The sequence below is a fragment of the Lagopus muta genome, chromosome 4 (assembly GCF_023343835.1).
Source record: "Lagopus muta isolate bLagMut1 chromosome 4, bLagMut1 primary, whole genome shotgun sequence".
NCBI lineage: Eukaryota > Metazoa > Chordata > Aves > Galliformes > Phasianidae > Lagopus > Lagopus muta.
In genome coordinates, this window is record NC_064436.1 from 15,474,211 (window position 1) to 15,501,535 (window position 27,325).

At 43.2% G+C, this 27,325-nt stretch overlaps 2 protein-coding genes and 1 long non-coding RNA gene across 6 annotated transcripts; 1 reads left to right on the forward strand and 2 right to left on the reverse strand.

The window, feature by feature from the left end:
* The first annotated feature begins 1,234 nt into the window (after nucleotides 1–1,234).
* On the forward strand, nucleotides 1,235–26,193 carry GTF2E2 (general transcription factor IIE subunit 2). Of its 4 annotated transcripts, none has more exons than XM_048941495.1 (8): nucleotides 1,235–1,257; nucleotides 2,098–2,264; nucleotides 12,556–12,647; nucleotides 13,196–13,303; nucleotides 14,549–14,731; nucleotides 15,185–15,278; nucleotides 23,434–23,549; nucleotides 24,596–26,193. In XM_048941495.1, the coding sequence occupies exons 2-8, from the start codon at nucleotides 2,102–2,104 to the stop codon at nucleotides 24,710–24,712; spliced, it is 873 nt and encodes a 290-aa protein (XP_048797452.1). In that variant the 5' UTR covers nucleotides 1,235–1,257; nucleotides 2,098–2,101; the 3' UTR covers nucleotides 24,713–26,193. The 4 variants fall into 4 exon arrangements, with proteins under 4 accessions (XP_048797452.1, XP_048797448.1, XP_048797450.1 ...); XM_048941491.1 differs by lacking the exon at nucleotides 1,235–1,257 and adding an exon at nucleotides 1,490–1,604 and having other exon boundaries at nucleotides 24,596–26,192; XM_048941493.1 differs by lacking the exon at nucleotides 1,235–1,257 and adding an exon at nucleotides 1,650–1,772.
* On the reverse strand, nucleotides 2,294–12,133 carry SMIM18 (small integral membrane protein 18). Its single transcript, XM_048941496.1, has 2 exons — nucleotides 10,480–12,133; nucleotides 2,294–7,269 (listed from the first exon to the last, which is right to left on the reverse strand). Exon 2 carries the CDS (start codon nucleotides 7,222–7,224, stop codon nucleotides 6,931–6,933), a length of 294 nt encoding a protein of 97 aa, XP_048797453.1. The 5' UTR covers nucleotides 7,225–7,269; nucleotides 10,480–12,133; the 3' UTR covers nucleotides 2,294–6,930.
* Nucleotides 13,316–16,490, reverse strand: LOC125691753 (uncharacterized). The gene is made up of 3 exons (XR_007376234.1): nucleotides 16,451–16,490; nucleotides 14,989–15,135; nucleotides 13,316–14,564 (listed from the first exon to the last, which is right to left on the reverse strand). It is a non-coding gene; the product is annotated as an uncharacterized LOC125691753 (long non-coding RNA).
* Nucleotides 26,194–27,325: the final 1,132 nt, after the last annotated feature.

Consider the following 27,325-nt stretch of genomic DNA (forward strand, 5'->3'; position numbering starts at 1 on the left):
GCATTTCTCTAAAGATGGCTCGTATGGCTCTGAACAGCATTACTTGCTGTACAGCATGTCTCAACTTCCCAGCCTCAAACTGGAAATTGACGTCTGCATCATGTTTTGTGTTCACAAATCTATTATTCTGGTTAGGTTTATCCCTGTCCTTTACTAAGTTTGTAGGTAGGTACATTTCTGAAACAACACAGCAGCTATCTTACCAGAACACTGAATGTAATGGAACATTATTTACTTTATTGCCTTGGAGAGCTTTCAGAACATCAGTTTTAACTTTTCTGAACCGGGAACGAAGGGAATCAGTGTAATGATTTGTGCCCACCTTCTGCTCCACCGAGCTTGTGCTGGGAGCTTTGGTGGTGTACATATCTCTTGCTATTGTCTCTTCAGCAGTCTTTCTCCTGACTGTAGATCAGTCCTGGTGCAATTCCTTCCCAAGAGATGAACATCTGAACAGAAATCAGTCCCTCCATTTAAAAACTGGTGGCTGAATGGAGAGTGGAAACCCATTTATCTCATGGCTGTGTGCTCTTACTAGAATTCATGCCTTGTTTCTGTGGCATTCATTGAAAGATGCTCTGTGGAGTTGCAGAGAGCACAGCATGGTCTGCAGAACTGACACCCTTTCTGGTGAGAGGGTGAGGAGGAGGCACCTGTGGCATCACAGGTGGGCTTTAGTAGTCATCAGGGAAGGTAGCAGACACCTGGGTACCTCAGCCTGGTAACACATCTCCCTCGGTGTCACACAAAAGAACTCTTGTTACTTTATTTGCTCTTTTGACAAAATTATTTTGGTTTGTTTCAGTACAATTCCCGAGGATAACACTGGCAGAGGTGTACCAGTGCTTTATGGCAGGCCTGATGTTTCCCTGCCACCTGTTCTGGGGGTTGGACTCGATGATCTCTGGAGGTCCCTTCCAACCCCTACAATTCTGTGATTCTGTGATTCATTTATACAGTCAGCTGCTTAAAAAAAGCCCTGCAATTGAGGGAGACACAAGCCTTCCACTGCCCTCATTAAGTTGATGGGTGTCTCCTGACAGCCACTGTTAGAGGTACAGAGCTGTAAGTTACAACTGAATATAGAAATGTGGTTTTTTTATTTACCTTTCTCTCTTTGCAGAGCTCCCAGCCCCCGGGTAAGAGGAAGGTGCCCACATGGTTTGGAGCCTCAGCATCCTCTGTTCTCCCTGTGCCCCAGACCAAGAAGCCCAAAGCAGATACAAGAAGAGGCATCTTCAATTGAAGATTAGTTTTGTATGAAGTGTTTTCTAAGACATGTACAAATGTTGCGTGTATTACAGCAGTGGCTCTTTTACACGAAGCAGTGATGCTTGATCCTTTTTTCTTAATCCCTTGGGAGAGGCATTTGAACAGAAAACCAATTCTGTGTTTTTTTTCACTGTGTGAAATTCGTCATTAAACCAATCCGAGGCAGCAGCCTCCAGCTCCTCCTGCGTCCGCCATCTTTACCGGTCGCGCGTTACCCGGCGCTGCCCACTGCGGGGCGGTGCAGGCGGCGGCGCGGGGGCCGCTGGGAGCGCGGCGTTGCCCAATAGGAGCTGTGCGGCGCGGCTCGGCCTGCGCCTGGTGCTGGCGGGCGGGTGAGGCGGCAGGGCTGGGCCGGGACGGGACGGGGCTGGGACAGGGCTTGGGGGGGGAGCGGGCGGCGGCCCCGAGCTGGGGCAGGGCTGAGCCCGGGCTCGTCAGGCCGCGGGCGGGCCCGTGATTTGAGGGGTTTGTGCTCAAGGGAGGCAGCCGCTTCGGTGCGGGTACGGAGGACAGCCTCCCGTCGGGGCCCTGCCTGGCCTCGCTTCGCCCGGGCGCCGGTGCGCGGCGGGCTGCGGGCGGTGTGCTCGTGAGGGGGCTCTGGGGGCGGGCGTCGGGTCCTGGCACGCACCGCTGCTTCTCGTTGTGCGGGAGGCTCGGGGCCGGCTCGGAGCTGCTGGAGCGTCGCGTTGTGTCTCGGTGCCGGTCCCATCGAGTTCGTTCAGAAAGAGAAGGATGCGGGCAACGAATTTTCTTCAGAACGTACCCGTATCCTTAAGCAGCTCGCTGGTCCTCTAATTCCCCTTTCTGTTCTGGTTTCCTGCACAGAGTTATGGATCCAAGCTTACTGAGGGAGCGAGAGCTGTTCCGAAAGCATGCCCTCTCCACGCCTGCGGTGGAGAAACGGCCGGCGTCATCTGCTGAATCCTCGAGCTCAAAAAAGAAGAAAGTAAAGGTAGAGCAGGGTGGCCCATCGAGCTCAAAACAGAGCTCAGGTTGGTAACAGTGCCCCGCTCAACAGTTGGTTGCTGTTTGCCACTGTCTGCTTGTGTGTTTGTTGGCATGAAATGGCTTGTCCAGGAGTTCTGCTAGCTGTAGTCTTTCTGAAATTGTCTCTTTTTACTAAGAAATACAGTGCATGATGTGAAAGAATACTTCTGTCTGCAAGGTCAGACATCATTCAGTGACTTGCTGTTATTCAGTTGGAGGAACTGTTACTGACAAAACATTACTTTGTAGGCAGCTGGATTTTGCTTGGTGAATGTCAGTAAATGCTGGTGAGAGGATGCTGAAAACTGATTATCAGCTGAAAGTCGTAGACTGCTGTGAGATGAATCTTGTTATCTGTCATGTCTGGCTGGTGCATAATGGTTAGCCGTTCTCCTTTTACCTGGGAGCTAATTTCTGTTCACGAACAGTAGGGGTCCCATAGAGTTGTTTTCTGCCTTAGTTGGGAATTCCATTGTTTCCCTGCAGTGGTGGCACAGCTGACAGCATACCTCTTAAAATTAAGAAAGTAGTTCTTAAGAGCACTGCCAGGATTAGTAAGAGCAAATGAGAAGTGCGGTACAGAGAGAATTCATGTGCACATGGTGCTCTACTCTCTACAGTTTCCTTTTCTAGGGTGGGTAACTTGGGGTCATTATGAGTAGCTCTGCAAACCTTGACGTAGTACTCTGATGTGCTGTAAAGAGCAAACATCAGGAATTACTAAAATACAAAATAATGCTATTGTGTAAACGCATCGCATGCTTGCATTTTGAGTGTCATGTGCAACTCTTCTAAACTTTAAAAAAAAAAAACCACAACAAAACAATGGAACTAATAACAGCAGAGAAAAATCACAGAAGTTTGGAAAACACCTCTGAAATTATCTAATTCAGCTATCCACCTACCACCAATGCTGCCCACTAAACCATGCTCTTTAGTGCCACCTCTGCATGTTTCTTGAACAGGTTCAGGCTCGGTGATTTCCACCACCTCCCTGGGCAGTGCCCAACCACTCCTTAGCAGAACTTTTCCTAATACCCAGGCTGAACCTCCCCTGGCACAACTTGAGGCCATTCCTTCTCTTCCTCTCGCTAGTTAAAATACCAAGGGTAATGGGAGGAGCACAGCATCTCTTGTGTGAGGGAAGAATAGGGAGCTTGTGTATTTTCAGTTTCTCAGAGCCTTAAGGACAGACACCAAATGATTTTATCAGCCAGATATTTTAAAATAAATCAGAAGAGGTGAGATTTCTATTTGCCACTTTTGCCATGCTGTCCTCCAGAAAAAAATCCATGAGATATCTTAGTATGCACCTCCTGAGTGAGAGGGGTTTACAGGGAAGGAGCAATGGACATACAGTTCATGTGTGATTGTTCTGGAGGATTTGAGTAGCTATGTGAGCAAGCGACTGAGTAAAGAGTGTGATTTCTTGTTTTGTGGGGTAGGTTTTTGGTGGTTTTGAATGTGAGAATGTATGACTGTGAGGAGATATGCTTTATCTTTAATGGTGCTGGCTTTGTTTCATACAATATCAGACAGCTTTCAGGATTTTTATAATATTTTTATGCAAAGTGAGTACAGTCTCCTTTTTTCCCTGTATTTACGAACTACTGCAGAATCATCAAGGGTTGAAGAAGAGTAATGAAGAGGGAATCAGCTTTTCTCTCCTTCTTAGGAATTGGCTCAGACCAGGTGTGCAGAAAGCCAAATGACAGAAGGGGTCAAGCAGCCATGGACACCAGTTTCCCCGTGATGCTGCAGGATCCAAGTTCTGTGCCTCAAAACCCAGTTTTTGTTTGAATTGTCAGATTCCTAGGTACCTGTCAGGATATGTGCATGGCACAGAGAGATCTTGGGGAGACGGAGTAAAAAGTGATGTTGAAGAATTCCCAGCCCCCTTTACCTTGAGAGAAGTGAAAACTAGGAGAATTATTCCTCACTCTGTTGTGTAGTGACCATAAAAATAATAATTAATGTCCCAGTAAACGTATGTGAGCACAAGTAACCTTTGGTTCTGCAGAGCCTCCAAATCCCCCATCATTTTTTTATTCTGACTCTGAGAACTTGCCTTTAGCTCTTGTTTGGGGAGGTGGGGCATAGAGATCATGCTAATCCTGAAAGAACCACACAGCTAAACGTAGCTTGCATCTGAAGATTCCTTGTGAGATTTCCAATGAGAACAGTTGTCACTGTTGCCTAAAAACTATTGTTTAAACAAGCTAGTTTTGTTTTGTTTAAACAAGCATTAAACAATTGTTTAAACAAGCAAGTTGAAGAGTGCCTTGTTTACTCACTCCAGAGTAGCAGTGAGAAAATAAACATGAAGGATCATATCTTTTCATTTCTTTTTATTGATCAGTAGCAAGTCTTTACCTTGAAATCTTTGTCTCGGTGGTCTTGGTCAGCAAGAGCTGAAATCTCTGGAAGCTTATTCCACAGCTTTGCTTTATGTGAGGAAAAGAATTCTCCTGAGGCTCTGGAGCTGTGCAAGAGGAGTTTCTTCTCAGTTCCTTGTTTGCTGCCTCCTATATAAACCCATGAGTAGCTGGAGAGAGTCCTAAGACTTAATGTTGTGTGTGCTTCTCAGGAGGGTGTGAGAACACAAATCCAGTGTTACAGAAGCTAGTGTTATTTCCCACGTGCTGCCTTCTCCTGTCCAGTCTCTGAGGACTGACTATGAAATACAGTAGAAGGTAATGAGATGTCTCCCTGGTCCAGAACGCAGCAGTGACATCATCTTCACGTGTCCTGCTTTGCATCCTCAATTGTCTTGTACAAGTGTCCTCAAGTGTCTTGGGACGCTTGATTCCATTGGTTGTGCTTATAGGTCAACTTCAGTTAAGAGCATTCTATGCATGTTAGACTCATGCTGGCAAGGCTTAACGGTAGTAACTGTGTAGAGAGATGGAAGGAGATGGCTTTTCTGGATGAACCATTGGAATTTTTTGGGTAGTGGTGGCCTGGGTCTTATTCCGTCTTACTGACCAGGAAGAGCATGAGTTGAATTGATGAGCCTTTTGGTGTATGTGTGTGTCCAAACCTTTTGGAGCTTAGGCATGCTAACCCTGAGAGTGGGAGTTGGTGTAGTAAAAAAAAAAAAAAAGAAAGAAAAAAAGATGAAAGGTAGTGTTGATGGCACTGAGGTATTTCTGATGGGGATAAGGCAGCAGGAGCTTACTCGTTTGTAGGTTTTGCTTCTCTAATGTGAAGAGCATTATTTATGTAATTAACTATCTTGTCCCACATGTAGCTTCAGTCTGGTTGGGATGTTTCCTGCTGGCCTGTTCCTTTCTGTGTCCAGCAGCAAGACAGAGACTTAACAGGCTGTACTGAAGGCTGTGCTGTTGATTGTTGCTATTACAGCTGTAATTTGTAAAACCAAAACTTTACTGTTTGAAAACCTATAGATGCAACACAGTACAGAGGAATGATGTGGTAAGTTACAGGTAAAAGCTGATAGTCCAAGTTTTATGTGTTCAGCTTGTGAGAGAGCTGAGAGGGTGAATTCTGGAATGTATCTGCAGGCTGATGAAGTGGGCTGAAGTTCAGTTGTGCAAAACAAAGTCGCGTCTTGCTGTGCATCCATTCCACTGTCTCTTATGCTAGGCTTATCATGATGCAGCCTCCTTTGTGAAGCATATCAACACCTGGAAACTGTGTGCTGGCTGGGAGAAATTATTGTCACTGCTCTGGGAAGATTGCAGTCTGTCAGCTTGTGTTTTGGCAAGAACTCTGTCAGCTGTAGTTCAGCTTTGAGAAGATGAGATAGGAATAAGATCATCAATATGTTGGATTCCCTGTAGTGTCATAGTTGGCACGGAGGCAGCAGCCTTGGGACAGAAAGATGACCCTGCTTCTTCTAGACCATGATCCCACTTGAGTGTGCTTTTGTGGAAGCAGTAAGATAGTCTTAAGGTAGTGCAGTAGTCATGACTCGACTCAAAAGACATTAAACAGGTTGAAAATGAAGTAAGGGGAATGTGGTTCTCTGGAATGGGAGAAAGGAGGAAGAAGAGGTCAAATTATATTGTAGGAGGTTAGAAAAGGCTATTTTAAGGATGGATTTCATCCTGGCTTGCTTCCCTCCCACCACCTATTTTCTTTAAGTGGTGAACCCGTAGTAAGAACAACTGCTGAAGGCAAAAATTCACACAAGGCTCTCATGGCATCTCTTGCCTTTAAATCATTGTCTTTCATCTGTTTTTCCTTAATCCTTTATGTCTGTCTTGTCCCTGTGTGATTCACCACAGTGAGAGAACAGTGCTCTATCATTGTGCTCTGTAGAATTGGATTGTTGAGCATCTTTCTAAGTGTTTTCTCTGGCTAAGCAACATAGTTTTGTTCACGTTCAGCAACACCGTTTGTTCAGGCAGTCAAACATCTACTCTAGTAACTCAATATGAACAACAAAAAATGATTTAAAAACAAACAACTTTTCTTCCCCCATAACAACGGAACAGATCATCCTTCAGCTAAGTGCCCAGAAAGCCAACTGTTCAAGTTCACAGCTGGAGATGCAGGCGTAGCAGTTATCATTCTATTTAAGTCCAAAAAAAAAAAAAAAAACCAAAAAAAACCCCCCCAAAAAAGCATGTAACTCATTCGTCCATAAGGTACAAGTGGTTTGTTCAAGGTGTTACATGGTCTCCACGTGCTGATGATCAGCCTTTCTTAAACCACCTCAGTTTCACGCTTTCTGAAGCTGTTCAGCATTGCTCTAACAGGGTTGGGTTCATTCTCCAGGTCTTTCACAGTTTTGTTTTTCACACAGCAGCAGCAGTCTAGCATTTCATAGAGGAAAGCCAGCACCACCAGAGAAACTACAGTAAAGATGAATATGATCAGAATAACAAAGCAGGCAGTGTTCCAGTTATCGTGAAAAGGGTAGATTTTTTGCACTTGAAAGCCCAAGTACTGGTAAATAGATGTTGTCTCGTTCCAGTGAGTGGCGTTGAGAGTTGCCATCCTTGAAGAGTTGTCTTAGTGTATTCCCTGTCACAGATCTGGGGGCTGAAACAGAAAAACAAAGCTGTTGAGGATTCTGTTATCAAGAACATGTTGTGTTTTGTTGTTTTTTTTTTAATCCTAAATTAGAAAAACTTTATCTCAGACTGTTCTTGCACCTCCTACAAAAATACAATGCTGAATACACATACTTGCTCTCAAAGTATCAAACCAAAAGGTGCAACTTGGCAGTTTGTCTGGAATGCTGATTACTGTTCCCTGATGTATGAAGCAGCATCAGTTATTCCAGACTTTAGCAGTTCATTTTACAAGTACATGTGAAGACAAGAAGGTTACTGTTTTCTGGGTGTACAGGGGTTTCAACAGCCTGTGTCCTTACTGTTGACTTGTAGATTTGAAAGCAGTGCTTAGAACTTTCTCATTGTCATTTGAGTTTGCGTGCTTTTTTGTGTGCTTTTTTCCTCTATTGACATCCAATAAATCCTTTTTTAAAAAAAGTGTAAACTGTAACTGTCTTGGAGGATTGTTCCAAAGAACGAAGCTCAGCTTTTCATTGTTCTTCACATTCACAAAAACAATCCTGGTTTCTGAAAACTTCTTATTCTGGATTTGCCTATTAGTACTGACTTGTTAACACTACAAAACCTTCCCAACCTAAACAAACAAACAAACAAAAACAAAACAAAAAAACCCCCACAATATTTCCTGAGGTGTTCCTCATTTGTTCTTTCTGCTGATATGAAATTTCAGCTTGAGAAATGTAGCTGCCTCATTCAGCTGCCTCTAATTCTGAGTATGTTCCATAGAATCGCAGAATATCCCGAGCTGGAAGGGACCCCTAAAGGTCATTGAAGCCTCTGTGGAGCCAGCAGTTGGATCACACAAACATCTGTGCTGTGTTCAGGTGGAAGGAACACCCAGCCCAACCCCTTCTGAGATCTGCCGCCTTGTTTTCAGTCACCTTCTCCACTTAACTCATCCCTTATCCAGTGCTGCCTGTTTGTACCAACAGGAGGCAAGACTGCAGTGTGGGAGGAAGAAAGTGAGAAGCTGGCTTCAGCAGATGCGCCTTTGGCATGAGTCATATTGCTGTAAAGATGGTCTGTTTCAGAAAGGCCATTGCTAGGAAATGTGAAAGTAAGCAGTGTCTCAGTAATTGCTGCAGTTTATCTAGAACAAAAAGCAGTTTTGTCTGTCTCTGTATTTCTCTGCGTTATAGCAGATTAGATGTTTGGCAATAGCATCTTTACAGTTGGGAGCCTTTCCCCAGTTTCTTTCTTTCCCTGGCTTTGTCTCCCAAAACAGAAGGATCTTATAGTACTTTAGATATATTTTTATTACTTTAAGACTTTATATCAAAAGAGCTACACTAACTTGTGTTTATTTGGCTTAGCCACTGGAAGATGAGGTATTAATCTTTGAGTCCTTCCACCAGTTTAAAACCAAGTGTGGGAGAAGGACATAGACTCGGATGACTGTATTCTGTTGAGAAGGTAGCAAGTTTTTGGGTGCAGCGCGGGGCTGAGCAGTACCTGGGATGCCAGCCCCCTGCCTGGTGTGTAGACTCCTTGGTCGGCGTGTGCCAGTTAGCAGACAGCTCCCAAAATACACTTCTGTCTGTTCAGGTGCTGTAGAAAACATGGGATTGTGGATGGGGGGAGAGCTAAGAAAGTGTTGACGGTGTGGAAACCTGGAGTTATATTTCCCTGTCTTAATAAATGAAAGATTTTTGCTTTCAGAATGAAGCAAAAAGTGGGGATTTTCCTACATTCATTGAAAAATAGTCCTGGCAATCTACACATGGTAAATTCAGTAATTAAAACTGCGAAATAAAGGGTCAATGTTTTGTTCATTAAACTGAGCACGTAGATAATGCTGTAACAAACCTTACAGACATACTTCTGTAGTCAGCCTGGTGAGGAAGTGAAAACTTGAAAATGTCTGAAAGAGCAAGAAGTGGCAAAAGAGAACTGAGATGGTGTCTACTCAAATGGGTTCCTTTAATTCAGTTAAATTGCTTGCCATTATTTCTGTGTCATTATTGATAAAGAAAGGCGTATTAATGAAAACCAGGATGGTGCAGCCAGGTCAGCTTGTGACGTACATCTTGCTGTAATCATTTAACAGTTACACACTTGGCTCTTTATCTTTCCATCTTCACTGGATCTAATTGAAACAGATCAGCGTTGCTGTTGAGAGGGAGCCCTATCTCTAGCATGTGACAGGCATTTATTGGAGGAATTGCAGCACCTCACCCGCTGTTTCCTCTTTTAACTTTGCAGTTGAGGCTGTAGGGCTGGGGCAGGTAGGCATCAGCTGCTGCTCACTGTAATTACCAGTGTGCAAAGCTGGAGGAGCCATTGCCGAGCCATTCAAATTAGTGCAGCACTAATGAGGGTAGCATCTTTGAAAGCTGTCAAAAAATAGGCTGGTCTCACATGGGTTTCCTTCTGTTGTAATGGCACAATTTAAATTCATATTGTAAGCCAGTTCAATTTGTATGCAGTTCATCTCCTGCAACATTTAGTGAGTTAAATATTTAATGAATTTGGTTCTATAAAGAGGGAAATGACTGGCAAAAAAATGGTTTCAGAGCAGTGCTGAGGAAGTCCTGTTTAAGAAGCCAAAATAGGTATCTTGGGGTTTACAAACCCCCCAAAATACATTAACAAATCTCGATGCATTCTCACCTTTTTGTGTGGCACCCAATGCTCCAGTACTGACAATGATACCCAAAGGGGTTGTCTTCCTACTCTAACATACTGATTTCTGGAACGTGTTTCTAGCATACCCACAAACACGCATTTCTTTCAGCTACTGCAGTTGATGAGGTTTCAAAATACCCACTTGTGAGATGCATTTGTTAAATTTCAGCTTTAGTGATTGCTTTATAAGGAAAATCCTTTCCACGTCATTTCTGTGAAAACATACAATCTATAACGAGAGTGAGGCTGCAGAAAGCAAGCAGCCTCACCAGTAAGCATCAAACCCATTTTGTTTCCTGAATCTGGGCTTGCTGGGTTAGCTTTTCTCTAAGATGGAGTGGTCATCAGTTTGCCATGAGCACGCAGACGGTAGAAGTGTCTGACAGTGCAAGGCAAGCACCCCGAGTTCAGCAGAATAAAATCCAGCTAAACCTAGAGAAAAGCAGTCCTTGTTGTAAGAGGCTTTTTGCAGGCTTGTATGTTACAGGCATATTTTCTTGCAGCAATCAAGACAAACGTAAGGCAGCATTATAAAATGATGTGCACCTACCTCTTGTCTGTAAGGATGCTGAGCGGGCGCCGTGCCGTTCCCTGTTTTAATGCAGCCTATGGCACAGCTAAGATGGAGCTGTGCTGCGATTGGCTGGTGTGCGGTGCTGCTGACAACTTCCTTTATGCTCATTTCCATCTCCCCCTCACCCCCAGCAGGAAATCATTCACAAATATGACTCTTACTGCCCGGATTGAGAAAGCCACTCCTCTCATTTTTGGGATGTGCATGATGACCTTGTTAGCCAAGGGGTGCACGGCAGCGGCCCTGAGCTATCTGCTTTGCACTGGGACTCAGGCTGTGACGTTTGGGGTGTTCCTCCCTGCAGGGCCAGCCTGGCAGCAAGAGAATGACGTTGTCAGGGACTGCAGGCAGGCAGATTGAACGAGATAATCTTCGAGAGTCAATTGGCAAAACAAATATGCAGTAAGTCATCTTAGCTGTAGCCCAGCCCTGATCTTTGTTCTAGGCACTGCCCATCTCTCATTATGCATATGATTTTACAACGCTTCCTGCAAAGCAATTAATTATTTGAGTGCAAAATGAGATCCTGTGGAGGAAAATCTTTATAGGCGGGGTTTGTAGGGAGGGCTGGCTTTTGCTGTTTCTCTCTTAATTTAGTAACCAGGATAGAATGTTCTTACGTAGCCAGAGTTCTGCTGGTTATCCTGTGTGAATTTTAGAATTGGTATGTGTAAAAATGGTACTGTGTAAAGCTTCTAATAAAATGTCATAGAATTGCTTCAGAATTTGCAATTGAGTTTTGGGTTTGGATTTACCATCTCTCCACATTGACACCAGTTACTGTATCAGTCTTTACAGTAATTACTGAAAGCGGGTTTATTTGACTGAACCCCAGGTTCCCACTTTGCGTTGCCTTTCATTAGTGACTTACAGATCAACTTAAGAAGTAAGCTGAGATGCAGGGGGAGAGACATTAACAGAATTTAGCTGAGCCACAACGATTTTGGAAGCTTAATTTGCAGTTTCCCGTGAGAAACTTAGCAAGGACTAAGTTAAACTTAAACCCAGGGAACGTGACCATTTCTACCTGGTGCATTTGGCAGTACTTCTCAGAGCACGAGTCCCTGAGCTCTTCCTCTCCTTGTTGCCACTCCCATGTGTGCCTTCCAGTTGCCCAGCATGGCAAAGCCTTCACTCAGCAGTTCTGCAGCCTCTCCTGCAATTGAGGCACTTCCATTGCTCTTTCCTGTCCCTGCACTCATTTTTTACAGAAACAATAGGAACAGATGCAGGTACAGATTTTGAAATTTACAGTGGATTAAAAATAAAGAATAAAAAAAAATCCACAAACATGATGACAACGAGGGGAATTTTGCTTTTTTGGAGAAGTTACGGTTCTGAAAAACTATTATTGTTAGGTTTGAGCAACATTACGCTGGTATTGGCCCCCTGGCTTCTGGTAGCGGTTTGTGGATGTTTCTATTTAATGTACTGCATTGTGCAGTTAATACAGTGTCATTAACTCAACCTTATGAGAATGTTGAAACAAATTTTGTGCTGTAACAGACCTCGTGGTACCTGAATGCAGAAGCAGGCTTAGCAGCAGTGGTTGTGTGAGCAGTGCAACACTGATCGATGATCTTGAATTTATGATTTCTTTGTGATAAACTCTCTGCTAGGGTTACTTTTCAAACAACTGAAGAAAAAGCAAAACCACCCTCCCAAGCCCAGCACAGTAAGTACAACCTTACTTTACTGGATGAGTGTTAACTGAAATAAGTGAAACTTTCTGCTCCTGGCTCAGCAGTATGGAGCAGTCGGTAGGGAAAATCACTTTGAGTGTGCCAGTTTTATGGTGTAATACTGCAGTTTAATGCTGCAGCTGCTTGCTCTTTTCTTAGAGCTCATGTCCCAATATCTGTATGGATACTGAGTTCTGCTCAGAAGCATTCTAGAGCCAGCAGGTAGCTGTGTGTCTGAATCCCCATACTTACACACACAGTCCATTGGGAGTGACTGCTCCCAAAACGTGTTTCTATTGTTGGCGTAGAATTAGGTTCTGACAAGGGTTGTTGAAAGCATTGTTTATTTGTTTATTTTCTCCTTTCCTAGATCACAGCAATGGCTCATTTAATTTGAAAGCCCTTTCAGGAAGCTCTGGCTACAAGTTTGGAGTCCTTGCAAAAATAGTGAATTACATGAAGGTACGGTGGTTTCATGTAAAAGTATAATGTTTGGAAATGCTTCAGTTAATTTTTCTCTGTGGTAGCAAAAAGATGTTGAATATTTCAGGCCTTAAGATTTCTTTACTGTGCAAGAGGAAGAATTTCAAGAAACTAGGCTGTTAAATTTAAAATGCTGTCAGTAAACAAAGGGCCCATTATTTGCTTCATTTCTGGAATCCCAGTTATTCCAGGTCTACTTAAAACCAGGAGAATGGTTTTTGTTTGCATTAGAAATAGGAATTTGAAGATGCTATCAGCTTTCAGGATTCATGAGCTGTTTTTCAAAATAAGTTGTCATTTGGCACTTGACAGATAATTCTGTCATTTATCTCAGCTGACACAAACTGATTTTTCTCCTCATCATCGAAGACCTAACGTTGGTGCTCATATGCTACGTGTGTTGTGTCGCTCTTGGTTTTACGGAAATTGTTCTGTCATCACTTTCTGCCAGTTTTCGCTACTCTCTGGTAACTGAGCTGCTGAATAAAGAACTACAGAACACTGATTGCTCCTCTTTATTCTTCCAGACTCGGCACCAGCGTGGTGATACACATCCCTTAACTCTAGAAGAGATTTTGGATGAAACGCAGCATTTAGATATTGGACTCAAACAAAAGCAGTGGTTAATGAATGAGGTAAAGAAAAGCTTTTGGTTGGAGATTGAAGGATTGAACCTCAACTATACATTTAATTGCAGACACTATAAATATTGAAGTTCTGCTTCTGAAAAGCTGCATTGCTTCATGTTTCTGTCTTGTGCCACCTGCTATAGCAATTACTGAAATGAAAGCTATTCTGACATTTTTAAGGATCAATTACTGTTACTACAGTTAAGAGTAAGTTGTATGTCAAGTGAATTTCTTCATTGCTAGTTTCCATTCTTACAGTGTCACTGCAACTTGCTGCTGTGTTCATCTTTATGCTTTATCTATCCAAATGTCTTCATGGTACTGCAAGACTAGTAAATCAACAAAATCCTATATTTGGTATTTATACCTTATCAAGATCTCGTTTTGCTGGTATCGTACTTAGAATCCTTGCAACAAAGTAGTAAAAGCTGTTGATACATACTGGGGGGATCTCTGTAGTAAAAGTAGGATGTTTTTAATTAATACTAATATTCTGGAGAACAGAAAACTGGCAATGCTGCTGTTATGAAAATTTGGCTCCACTGAAAGCTTTGAAGAGTAGCTCCAGGTTGTTTCCATAACAAATCAGAATTTTGAGACTGAACCAAAAAGCTCATATAAAATTATCACTGAGTTGGTAACCCGTGATGATACTGCATGCACAGCAAAACTGATTTGGACCAGATCTTAAGTCATTTCAGTTGTCCATGAGTTTCTGGTCAGCTTTACTCTGAAGCAGCATCGTAAGTAAAATCCTACTGTGCAGCATGTCTGCTCTTCTCAGTTTCTGCTACAGCTGCTGGTGCCAATTGGCAGTAGCTGGGGCAGACTGACTCGTGTTTTGTTCATGCCAGGATAATGCCTTTCACATTCGTAACATCCATACTACCCAAGTTTGAACTGCCAAGTTGTCTATTGGCACTTTATGTTCAACCAAAGCACACTTTTTCTTGTGTTCCACTTTTTTTTTTTATCGTCATGCCTTTCTCAAAAAGGAACACATGCGCCTTTGAGACTTGAAGCTCCTTCCTGCCCAAAGGCATCAAGTGAACGATGCTAAGCATTTGGTGCTTTGTGCTGTAAGTCACTGTGAGTTAAGCCTAGGCTGGATCTGAGATCCAATGACTTGAGGTTTGTTTCCAATTCAGACCTCCAAACTGTCAGTGATAACCACGTGGCTGACGTACTGTAGCTCGTGAAGTACTAGTTTGTTCTCTTTCTGAAGGTTCGCAATTTATATTCCTGTTACAGGCTCTAGTCAACAATCCTAAAATAGAAGTTATAGACGGGAAGTTTGCTTTCAAACCCAAGTACAACTTGAAAGATAAAAAGGCTCTGCTCAGGCTCCTGGACAAGCATGACCAGCAAGGGCTGGGAGGAATCTTTTTAGAAGAAATTGAGGAAGGGCTACCCAATGCACATAAAGCTATAAAGGTGAGTCATGCCTGTCTGGGCTTCAGCAAAACTCTTCTGGGTAAGTTCTCAAAGGGGAAGTAAAAGCTATGAGAGAATTTTTTCAGAGTTCTTTTTGTTCATTTGGAGACTCAAGGTCTGATTTAGTACCTTTTCCTGTGTATCATCCTTTACGTTTACAATTGACCTGACATCTAAGCACAGCTGTCAAAGCTTTCTCACAAAAGGTGCTTTATGTATTATGTTGCAACTGAAGGCATTTAATTGTGCTTTTATACCTTGATCTTGGCCCTCGGTCTCTCTTCTCCGTTTTATTAGTGCATTTATTGATGGTGTCCACTTTCGATGCTTCTTTTTGTTGCTTGTTACTTCGCTGCTCTCCGATTCATTGATCTCTTTGTGGAACAGGATCTGGGTCTGTTATTCTGAAAGTAGAACTGATTTGAGATTTTTTCTTTTGCATTTCTTTTCAAGGCTTTAGGGGACCAAATTCTCTTTGTTACCCGCCCTGATAAGAGGCAACTTCTTTACTACAATGACAAGAGCTGTCATTTCTCTGTGGACGAAGGTAAGTGTTTATTTACATCTGTATTCATGGTTTAAATTCAATGTAGACGATTGAACGTCTTTTAATGTGATAACAAAATACTGGTATATCTAGGTTCTGTCAGCAGAATGATATGTATTAACGTGATGATAACAACACTAGCAAACAAGTTCAGGGATAATAACCTCTGTCATCTATTGGATGCATTGGTACATGGCACCAGGAACCCAACAATTCAAGTATAGCAGAACAGACAAGAGGAAAAGTTGCCCATCTGTGGCTTAGATGACATCTAACATTTTCCTGCATAAAAGCAGATGAAGAACAATTAAATTTCTTGGTTTGCATGCTGCTTTTTTACCCAGCTTTTTCCCAATCATGTACTTCTGTTGGCAAAGGCAATGAGGAACCAGAAGTTGAAGAGAAGGAACAAACAGACAGGGAGGAGATGTGAGCAAAACTACTAGGAAGATGTGGTTTACAACTGGGAGGGCAACCTGAGTGCAGGGTGGTGCTGCTGCCTAGAGCTGGAAGTGGAACTCCAGAGCTTCAGCATGTATTTTTTTAATCTAATGAATAGTAAAGTCCTCTGCAATCAGTGTGCCCATTGGCTGAATGCAGCAAGAGACCAGGTTATGCAATAATATATATGTATCTGCAGAAATTAATTATGCCTGTCAGGGTGTGTTGCAGTGATGATGTCAGAGCCAATATCAGATATCTGTAAGTACAGAAGGGAGAAGGCATTTCCTGGGAAAAGGCCTTATTTTAAATGACTCGAGAATACTGAATACTTACTGTTGATCACTTGTTCTGTAACATTGACATGAAATCATATTCTAAAGCATCACATTATGGTAAAAGAACAAAAAATTTTAATTGGACCTTTAACTGCTGCATGTGCAGGACCATAAAACAAAACAGTAAAGTGCTTTTTTCTTTGAGTAACTCAGAGAAACTCTTTATTTTAAACAGAATCATGCAGCTTCTTTGTTACATACCAGATGTACTCTCTGTTAATAGCTTAATTCAACAAAGATAATTTAGTAGATGTCACCTACAGCATTTAAAAATATAAAGATAGTTTCTAAATATCTTCAGCTATTGTACAGTCAGTGAATATACAGATGATATAGTACATTTGAGAGCTTAGCTTATGTAATTATTCTACTAGAGCAGAAAAAGACACTCACCCTCTCCTGGGCACATGTAGGAAACTCTGGCAGAGTAGATCCCCAGAAGAGATCCTTCCCTACTGGTAGCCAGCTCTTAAATAGGTCTAGGAGAGGTGCAGCCAGGCTCCACTCCTTCCTGCAGCACAGGTGAATTGCCTTCACCTGTGCTCCCGTGGCTGACTCATTGCTTGCCTTAGATGATCAATCAGAGGTGCAGGCTGTGATTCAGCAGCCCCATACAACTGTAATTTCTTTGTCTCTTTATGGTGGGCATCCTAACAGTGTGTGAAATGAATGATCATAAGCCTGTCAGCCTTTATTGGGGAATTTGTAACTTCCCAAATGTCTACAAGTTTAGTATTAATGCTGCCAGCCTGTTCAGATTGTGTTTCTTCAGTCCATCAGCCCATGGCTTTTAGGATTCTTAACTTTGCCAAGACCTTTAGAAATCAGCTCTCTTGCAGTCAAGTTTTAAGTTTTTTTAGCAGCTACTGGTTATATTTCAGTCCCAATTGCTGATTATTTCTTTTCCAGATAATTGGTTGTGGATGCCCCACCCCCTGGAAGTGTTCCAGGCCAGATTGGACGGGGCCCTGGGCAGCCTGGTCTAGTATTAAATGGGGAGGTTGGTGGCCCTGCCTGTATTAGGGGGTTGGAGATTCATGATCCTTGCGGTCCCTTCCAACCCTGGCCACTCTGTGATTCTGTAATTGGCACCCAGCCATTCTAAAAGAGTTAGCAGAATCTCTATTCTGTTGCTTTCAGTTTATGATAACTCCTGAACTGATTGTGAAATTGAATCAAAGGGTCCATTTTATTGAGAAGTTCTGAAGAAATCTACCAGCTCTGTCAGGGAGCCAGTAGAAATCCAAGGCTGTTCATATACAGTCTTCATATATTCTAGCACATGCAGTACTGATTGGTAGTTATGAGCAAGCAGTGCAGACCTTTGCTATAAAATAAGGGAAAATGTTTTGTTAAAAAAAAAAAAAACAGCAAAACAAAACACAAAAACAGCAATAGAAAACATAAAATGTTTAAGCCAGTTGGCTCAGTCTCCCAATGAGAAAGGCATGAAAGCCCCTCATGTCTGTGATGAGGGGACCACGAGCATGCAGTGTTTGTAGTTCAAGGTGGCCTTGCTTGCTTTCATCCGCAGGTGGCAGCATGTTCCCATCTGAGCAGAGAGGGATTTTTTTGTTGTGCTTTTGTGCTTTTTCGGGTTTTTTTGGTCATGCAGAAGATAATGCTTTGTTCTGAGACACGAGGCAGAATATTCTCTCTTTTGTGAGATTTGTGATCTGCCTGCATATGCCACAACTCTTAAAACGTTCCTGAGTGGGTTAACTTTGTTGTTGCAGCTGGAATAGGTCCTTTTTCCAAGCATGTTATCCTGAGATGAGAAAAACCCATCCTTCCTGAGCAGTCTTGCTTTGAGATTGTTTCCAGAGCCCTGGAAGCACGTCTCTTGGGGAGTCCTTGGCAGAATCATCTGCGTACAGGATCAGCTATGACACGTTCCTTGCGTTAGCTGTGCTATTTCAGCTCGTTATCTCCAGCAACATTAAAACTAAGTTTTTTAGAAGGCTGCAAATAAGCCTTGAAGAGTTCTCAGATTCTTTGATCTAGCAACTGATGATAGTTCAAAATATGTTTCTAGTTTAATGCTTATCCTTAGAAGTAAGGGCTTTGCACTCCTCAGAGCGCGGTTTTGCTGCATGACACTCCAGTTCTGAACATATGTTGGCTCGTGTTATTGTCCTCCATGATCCTCTTCCATTGCTGTCTGAGCTCCATCAGCAGTCAGTGTAGAGAGAGAGGAGCGTGGGGTAGTTTGGAGGTTGCTGCCTAAAGCAAGGGAACGAACTGTCTGGCAGTGCCTGCGTTTGCCCTGACTGCAGTTGTTTTGGTGGCTGAACAAGCTTTTCTTTCTCCTCTTTTGAAAACAAGCCCCAATGTACTTCAGCAGCGGTGCAGTACCCTATATCGTTATCTCCAGGGTACTGGGGAAGGTATGTGTAGTGAGGAATGGCTTTTGTTCTTCCTCTTATGTGATTAGCCAAAGAAGGTTCAGATTGCATGTGTTCCTTCTTCACTTCCTGACTAATTAATCTTCCGTCACTAATGTGTAGCTGAAAGGGTTTATAAAAGCCAGGCTAAATTTCAGGTGCTTCAGCCAAGGCAAGCACTGCCTTTTTGTGCTGGGGCTAAGCACTTTGCATGTGAAGCAAGCTTTCACTGGGGGCCTGAATGCTGAAAGGCCATTCCAATTGCTTCACTGTTAGAATTGATGTCTTTCACCTCTGAAGGCAACATAGGAAATACTGTAATGCCTAGAAATGTGGATATTTGATTATGCAGATGTTTAATATTCTTCCTAAGCACCTTTGAAGAGATTTTAAAGAGTAGCAGAAGCCTATTAAATTTCACAGTATAAAAATTGCTCAGGATCAGTTGATGACTTATGGTTTTGGCCTTGAATTCCAAGATGGTCCAGGCACAGCACCAAGTTAAAATCGGGCACCTTTTCTTTCTGGTTTAAATGTAGAACTGTTACAGAGCAGGACTTTACGTTCCCTACTGCTCTTCATTTCTTTCCTTCTGCCCTCTCTGCAGAAATGTTGTCGTCTGTTCTTGTCCTGTACTCAGGTTTTAGCTCAGCTCAGTGGAGACTCTTAAGCTGTTTTTAATCTCTGACAGATTTTATTACCAGTATGATACAGAAGTTTATCTCCAGAAGCCATCTCAACCTTTTTGCAAGAGCGGGCAAGACAATCAGAGCTGCAGGGTAAGCTGCAGGAAGCCACCGTGCAGCTACTTACCCATGACACTGTATCCCAAATGTAAGCATTTATAGAAGGAGAGCATGTTAGGTTATAGTAGCTCAGGGAATGATGGTGAAAATTGCTTTTGTATTTGAGGCACCCCAGGCAATAAATCTGCGGAAACATCCTTACCCCTCAGGTATTTCACAGAGGAAAGCCATTTACAAAACTTCTGTTGTGCTGCCCTCTGTTCTGCTTTGTGTATTTTTCCTGCTGGTCCAGGTTCATTGTTTTAAGTTTGTGCCTGCAGACACTTTGATGCTAGAGATGCTAGCAAATACTGAAGTGGCCTTTAGGTCAGCTTCATTCCTTCCTTCTTGATCTGGAGAAGCAGGGGAGCAGCCTGCGAGTTGTGCTAGTTCTGCCAAGCCTCTGAGTTGAAATATTTCAGTGATCAAGTTGCAAGATGCTGCATGCATCAGGATTTGTTCACTGAGGGTGCTGCAGTCACAGCTCGCTGCCTGTTTTGGTGAAGATCTGCACTGCCATCAGGACGTACGAGTCCTCTGCTGAAAACATACTGATCTCCCTTAGGCTTCACAGCCCGTGTTGCTTTGGTCAGAAACTCTTTGGAAATTTCTTTCCAGGGGATTTTTTCCCAGCTCTATCTTGTCATAGCAACCTAAGTGACAGGAGTTGGCAGCCTGCTGAGGTCAGGTGCAGCCTTCCTTCTTGACTGCTGAACAGCCTTTGCTTTCCATAGCTGTTACTTGTTCTGGCTTAGCTGTAAAGTAGTTTTCTGACTCTGAATGAAGAATATACCACCTCCATCATGCTCCGTTGGCATAAAGATCACTCAGCAGTTTACAGGACATAGGGAGGGAAAATACAGTGTACTTCAGGATTGCTATGGTTTTGTGTGCTGCAGGAATGCATGCATCTGAACCTGTGCTCTGTGCCTGGCTGGAGCAGACCGGTGTGCAGTGAGCTTTCTGCTTCAACAGTCCCCTTCCTGCTCTCCACAGCAGGTCTCTGTAGACCAGTTCCTTGTCACTGGCCCCTCTCATGAACTACTACAAGTAGTGCCCCTCTTTTTTGCTAAGAACTACAAGAAAGTCCAGGGTGACTGTGTTTCAATTTCTTCTTCAAGCAGCTGGAGAAATCACATCCTGTCATGGGTTAAGGGTATGGATTTTAGGCCTGGAGTTGGCTGAAATGTGGGTGGTTATTTCTTGAGAGTGGTGGTTATTGCCAGCTTTTCACATAGGCTCTCATGTTTCAGAGGGGATGTTACAGCAGTTCACAGTGTATTCCCAAGGTCTAAACTTTCAGTAGCTGATAGGGGCATAGTCCTTGGAGACTTTGAATAAATCTGACAGGTAATATGGAAATGGTTCACTGCCAGCCGGCCAGCTGCTCCCTCTCTTCATTTCCTGCATTTAGTTCAGTATCTGGTGTGACACAGAATCGGTTTTGTGATGTGGTGATAGATGTATTTCTTCGCTTTTTAGATGGAACCCTGAATACAAACCACAAGCATGCACAACCATGTGAATGCATCCCCACCTTTATGCTGAGCCAACCCTTTAACACAGAATATTGCCAGGGGACAGTTTTATTGTCATTTCTCACTTTCCTGGGCACTAAGGTATTTTAATCCTGTCTATGGAACTTCACCACGGAAGCTCTATTGCAGTTACTGCAGTCAAAGCTACAGTGCTGAAAGCTGCCTGATTGATGGAGGAGTATTTAAAAAGAATGGCTAAATGCAGTGAGGTGATTCTGTTGGGGCCAATTAGTGAATTAAACTATCTGTACTTAAAGCCCATTTTAGCGTTGCGGTATTGGTTCTTGGTGACTGTTAATTCATATTTCTTAACCAAGTTTAAAAGGTGATTGTGAAGCTGTAATGATGGTATAACACTGCATTACAAGAAATGCAAAATGCTGTGGTTAGATATTAACTGTAGTCTGCACTTCTGTTGTTGTTAATCCTTCAAGAGCTGACCATTTATTTTCTAGTGTTTAATTTTTCACTTCTGTTCTCCAGAAGAATGTAAGCTAGTTAACCTTAAGTACCTATCCTCAGCTTGGTGGGGTTTTTTTTGCACCAGAGCATTTTTCCATGTATCGTGTACTCTAACAAGGAGACAGGTCACTTGTGTGTGCAGCAGAACATGGTAAGAAAAAGACCACTGTTTTTTAGAAGTGAATAGTGACCAATTCTCTTGATGCCATCACCCAGCATACACTTGCCTGTCACATCTTAAGAGAACTGCCTGCATCTCTCACAGGGCTCGTCTGTGCACAGCTAAAGGCAGCAGAGTGCAGCATGGCCTGAAAGCATCTCTGCCTGGAATCTGTTTAATATTTATGTGTTTATATGCACTCTTCTCACTTCATGCATGAATTGCAGAAACGATGGTTTGGAATATGGTTTCTTTCAGAAGTGTGATAGTGAATTTGCACAGCCATCATGTGATCCTTATTTCCAGCCACCAGCGGGTCTGAGTGTCCTGCTGAGTCCCACTTGGGTGCTCAGGACAAGGAAAAAGGAAAGGGCCTGAAGGAGCATGCCCTGCTTAGCCTGAGGGATGCACTAGGACCCTTGCTTGGGCTGCAGCCTTTAAGGCTTATTGCTGAGAAGGCTGAGTGCTTATTGCTGAGAAATGTCCTGCGTGTGTTTGGCTTTGATCTTAACACAGCCTGTCCACCTGCTGCAACAGGATGAGGTGAGAGACGAGCTGTGAGAGCAGGCACTGCAAGATACCCCTAAAGCCAGGAGTTGCACCAAAAATGGATGAGCGGACAGAGAATGCTTTGGCTACAGTGCCACTCCTTGCGTTACGTTATCTGAAAGTTCATGTCTCAATGGCTCTGTCATGCTGTACAGCCTGAACACGAGCAGTGGGCTAAGCACTATCTCCTTGTAACCAAAAGTGGCACTCTGACAGGATTCAGTTCTCAAAAGCACTGCGTTACCAAAAATGAACATTTGCTGCTCTTCCCTGGCAAAATTCCTTTCTTTTGTTTCTGGAGAAGCTCGAACAGCCCTTTACTGTTGGCAATGAAAAGAAAAAGAAGGAGCTGAGACTTAAGGCATGCCCATTCTTAGAAAAACAAGATGCATTAGGAAGGGAACGGTCCAAGTGAAGGATGGAATTCTGTTCTTTATGGCTCTGAACGGGACCATTTGGTTGCAGTGTGCCCAGAGCCGGTGTGTTCGCAGCAGATTGTCACCGGAGTGTTTCATCGCCTGCTGCATAGGACAGCTTATTACGCATGCAGAAGTTGTGGTTGTTTTGACAACTGTATACTAAATTTATCTGGAAATAAAGGGAAAAATTTAGTCTTGCGTTGCTATGTGCGCCTCGTGTTTTATTTATAGATTGTTAGCCAAACCTGCTGACAGGATATATCTAACTGACTGCCTGGGGAATGAAGGGAGGTAGAACTGTACCAGCCGCTGCCGGGAGAAGGCATTCCAGAGGCTCTGTGAAACTTTACATGAGGCAGAAAGTGCTCAGGCAGATGGCAGCTGCTCTAATTAAGACTTACTGCCTCTGCCTTTTTTCTTGCTGCTGTGGTTTTTAAGGTATCTCTCTTCTTTTTATCATCAGAGGAATTCTAGTAATTTATTATCCGTAAAGCATGGTTTGTATTAGATTACAGTGATAAAGGAGCTTACTACCACTGAAGTTAAATGTCTTCAATCTTCAGTAAATTGGACTATGAGATGGGAAGTCTCCCATGACAATGGCAGCAGAAGTTGTGTAAATGAAGTTGCCATTTATGGTTAGTTATTGCCTTTCACCAGGACCAGGTTTGAACTGAGGCTTATAAAACACACTAACAGTCTGCTGTGCTACAAGGCGCTAGGCAGAAGGGTGGATGCCGTGTGGAAAATTACCATTAAACGCACACATTTTGCCTGTGGGTGCCCCTGAAGCTGGGATGCTGGGGTGCACTTAATGCAGATGTGAATCAGCTCATCTTTTTCCATGAATTGTTGGTGGCTTTTGTTGTTGGCTGCTTTTGGAAGTGCATCCGACTTTAAGAGTGGGTAAAGGCTGCACTAATTGGGTGCCTGCTGGCAGCAATAACTGCATTGCAGGCTGGCGTATCGGAGTACTTCAGTGTCTGAACTCAGATCTGTTTCATCTTTCCTTTCGTGCAAGGGCTTTGCCTAGGGTTTGTTCACCGAGTTGTGAAACGAGGGTTTGTTTGGTGTTTCAGAGTTTCGGAAACTGTGGAGAAGCATTCCCATGGATTCTATAGATGAAGACAAAGTTGAAGAGTACCTGAAACGACAGGGTATTTCTTCCATGCGAGAAGCTGGACCGAGGAAAATAGTAAGAGATACAAATTGCAGATCTTTCTGAGAAATCCCCCCCCCGCTGACCCTGTGATGTTAATTCCAAAATATGTTGCTGAGCCTATGCGCAGCTGCCTTCTGTAGCTCAAGGAAATGCAACCAATTTTAAGAAGCTGTAAAAAAACAATGCTGAAGCCAGCAGCCAGTGTTTTTATAACTTGTTTCAGCCAGCGTAATCCCAGAAACATCAAGAAGCGGGCAAATGCCAAAAATCCCTGAGAACTCCAAAGTGGAAGCTTCTGCTTAAAGCTGTACAGTACGTTAGGAGCAAAACAATGGCAGCTCTTCTGGGAGAAGGTTTTCTCTTCCCTTTTTCTTTTCTGCTGAACGGCCTTGAAATGTTGATACGAATTGTGTAACCTACCTCCCACTGCTCTTAGGCTGTTCCCCATACAGAGTGCAATATGCTCATGCTTTACTGGCAGGCCAAAATGGCATCAAGATCTCCAAAGATGCTTTCTTCCTGGCTTGTAACAAATCTGTTGTTTTTTTCTTTTTACACTTACTGTATGTGGCATACCATCTCTTTTCTGTTGTGCACCTGGCTTCAAACTGGCTTTCACAAAGCCCTTCCACACAGGATCTGTTCCTGGTTTCTGCCGTTGCTACAGTGGATGCTAGAACACCTGCTGTAATGTAGGCACTTCTCTTGTGTTCTGCATATTCTAGATGTGTCTTTGAGCACATCGTTGTGGCTGTGGGCTATCTAACTACTTCTGTAGTTGCCTCGGAACGTTCAGGGATCCCACTTTTAAACAAATGCCAGCTCTCCTTCAGCACACAAGATACCAGGAAGCTCTGCTGCATCCCCAGTGCTAATTCCCCACCAAGATTCGAATTGAATACAGTTGCTTCCTGCATAAATAAAGACCCCTCGCCTCCTGCCTACCCCCAGTTCAGCTGTTCAAGCACAGCTCTCCTTTGGAGTGAGGCAGTGGCTGCGAGCAGCACAGTGTCTCACGTCAGGTCAGATGTTGCAGCTGGAAGGCAGATCTTCTGACTACCGTTTATTTCTTCATTTAGGCTCCTGCTCAGAGGAAGAAACCCACTTCTCAGAAGAAACGTCGATTTAAGACTCACAATGACCATTTGGCTGGAGTCTTGAAAGATTACTCTGATGTCACTTCTGGCCAACAGTGACTGGCTGAATTTTGAAGCAAACAGACGTTTTTCTACAGGCTTTTTGCCACGCAGACTCAGCGACTGCTTGCAGGAAGACTGACTCTGTATAGTGATGTGTTTCCTTCATCCCAGTGACTGCCGAGATGGAGCAGATCAGTTTAAGAGCAAGTTTGAACTACTAAATTTAGAGTTTAATTTAATTAGCTAATTGGAAATGTGTCTTCAAATAAAAGGTTCGCTCAAATTGCCTCTTGGCATAGAGTGATAAATGGTGCTCAGCATGAAATACAGGAGTTCCTGTTCAGTGCTTAACTCTGCTTTTACATTGCTTAATGGGTGTTACCTGGAATTACTTAAGAGGAGCTTTTTCATAGAATTGAATACAGCATTGTTGTACCTATGGCAGGGAAACCTATTCCTAAAATCACTGCAGGCAAGTTTTTTTTACAGTCAAATACACCCACAGTTTGTTTGTTCCTGCCTTGCTATGGAGTTGAGCTTTACCGAACTGATGGTACCTGAGGCTCTGACTCAGAACAAGCCCTCTCCAGAACTCCAGGCAGGCTGCAGGGGTGCACTGCAGCTGCTGCTTCGCAATGCTCATCAGAAATTGCCCTCAGCTATTCCTCCTCACTGTAGCGGATGCACCTCTGTTACACAGGCAATTTCTCCTCACTGTAGTGGATGCACCAGTGTTGCACAATTCTACTCATGGATAGGGGAAATAAATTGACAGTGTAATACTGCAACTTTTTTCTTTTATTTTATTTTTTTTTTTTAAGTAATAAACTTACAGTGCTGGTTTCCAGTGTTTCTTCCTTAAAGAATGTGTGAGTTCATACTTATGTTTTCTTTTTCAAAGAGGTAAAGGAGTCTCTGTTGTGTTTTAGTCTTCTCAATGAATTATTGTTCTGGGCTAACATTGTCATCTTTTATCATTCTTGTTCGGGGGAGGTAGAAAACCACCTTAAAAGAAAGCTTGCTGTAGATGCCTGATGTCAGTTGCAGTACAGACTGCCTAACATGGAATGTAGCCAAATTATGTTCTCTTGATAACTTATTTTTACATACTGAACCAAAGTCAGTCAATGCTGATATTGTTTTCACAGTACTGCAGCAGAGGGGCTGTTCCTCAGCTCTTCTGAGGTTAGGATCAAAGATAAAGCAGGTGAGTGTGATACCTGCCAACAGTTTGCTGCTGCCTGCGCATGAGCTGCTGTCTTACCTGATGTATCAGGATTGGAGCAGAGGCTGCTGGATCTGGGCACACCAACAGATGAACAGAGGCTTTGTTGGTGGAAATCTGAACAGATTACGTCTGCTTGGGAAAGCAGGAGAAATTAACTTCTGTAAGTGTAGCATTTATCCTTCTGTATAGTGCACTGGCTTTTTAGAGAGTGCTCTTTTATGAAGCAGGCACTTTGAACATGGTACGTGTCAATCCTGTGTAAAGAGATGCTCAACACCAGTAGGAGGTTCCTTTTCTATTTATGTGTATATATATATATAAAAGCAAGCAGCACACTGGTTTTGAGACTTGTTCTTTCCCTTTTCCAGGCTAGCACAAGTGATTCATCTTGGAGCTTTTTATTTTTCCATTCTAGTTCTGCTTTAAAGCACCCGTGGCACACCTGCAAAACTGTTCTCTTCTGTCATCTTCATTCAAAGACAAAGACTCCCTTCTGTTTGCTGCATTTTTGAGCCATGATTTTTCTGGTGGTGCTGCTTGGACAAAAACAGAGCTCTTGGTGAGCTGTGCGTTGCTTTTCACACCTTAATGTTAATGAAGTACCTTCCCAGTCATCTTGCACAGCCTGACTCTTTGCTGTGGGCTGAAGCTTGCAAGGCAGGCTGTGATGCAGTTACCTGTGCAGTTTCTCCACTGAAGTGATTAAGAGGGAGACTAAAGATGTCTCTGGCTACTTTCAAAGATGAAAATTACATTAAGTCCAGAAATAAGAGAGCAGGAAAGGAAGATTAGCTCAGTGTGCTGTGGTGGCATTGTCACGCTCCAGTGTTCAAAGGAATAGAATGGTCCAATTGATGTCCAGTTAGGAAGACTAGACCAGTTGCTTTCTCTTTTTTGCGGAACTAACAGGGAGGGCAAAATAGGCTTTGAAATTTGTTAGGGTAGAGTCACAAAGCTTGAAAAGAGCTGACAGGATGCCTATGCTAGCCCCTGAGAAGTAGCACAGATAAACAGTCATGAAGAAAACACAAATCCAGGAAATGAGCAAGAGCTCCTCTCTTCTGTGTGAATTTGAGGAGCTGAGTTCTATTTCTGTATCAGAGGTGCTCCCAGCTGTCAGTCCTATGGCTTAGGGGGGTTTTTTTGTTTGTTTTTGTTTTCCGCAATACCTCTTTAAAATGAAATGGTGTATCTTGAAAATGTCTCAGACAGTGCCAACGTGAGTCTGTTTGCTGAAAGCATTATTACTAATAATACACTCCTGTCCTAATAACTAATAATTACACTCCTGTCCACTCGTTTGCCTCACAGCATTATGTCCAAACAGTTTTTTTGGTGAAGTTTAAAGTAAGAGGCCATAGCTGTTAAAACCTTAAGGCTATTTTATCTTCCTCCACAGTGTTCCCATCTATTTTCGCCATGCAGGGTGCTGGCCCAGCTGC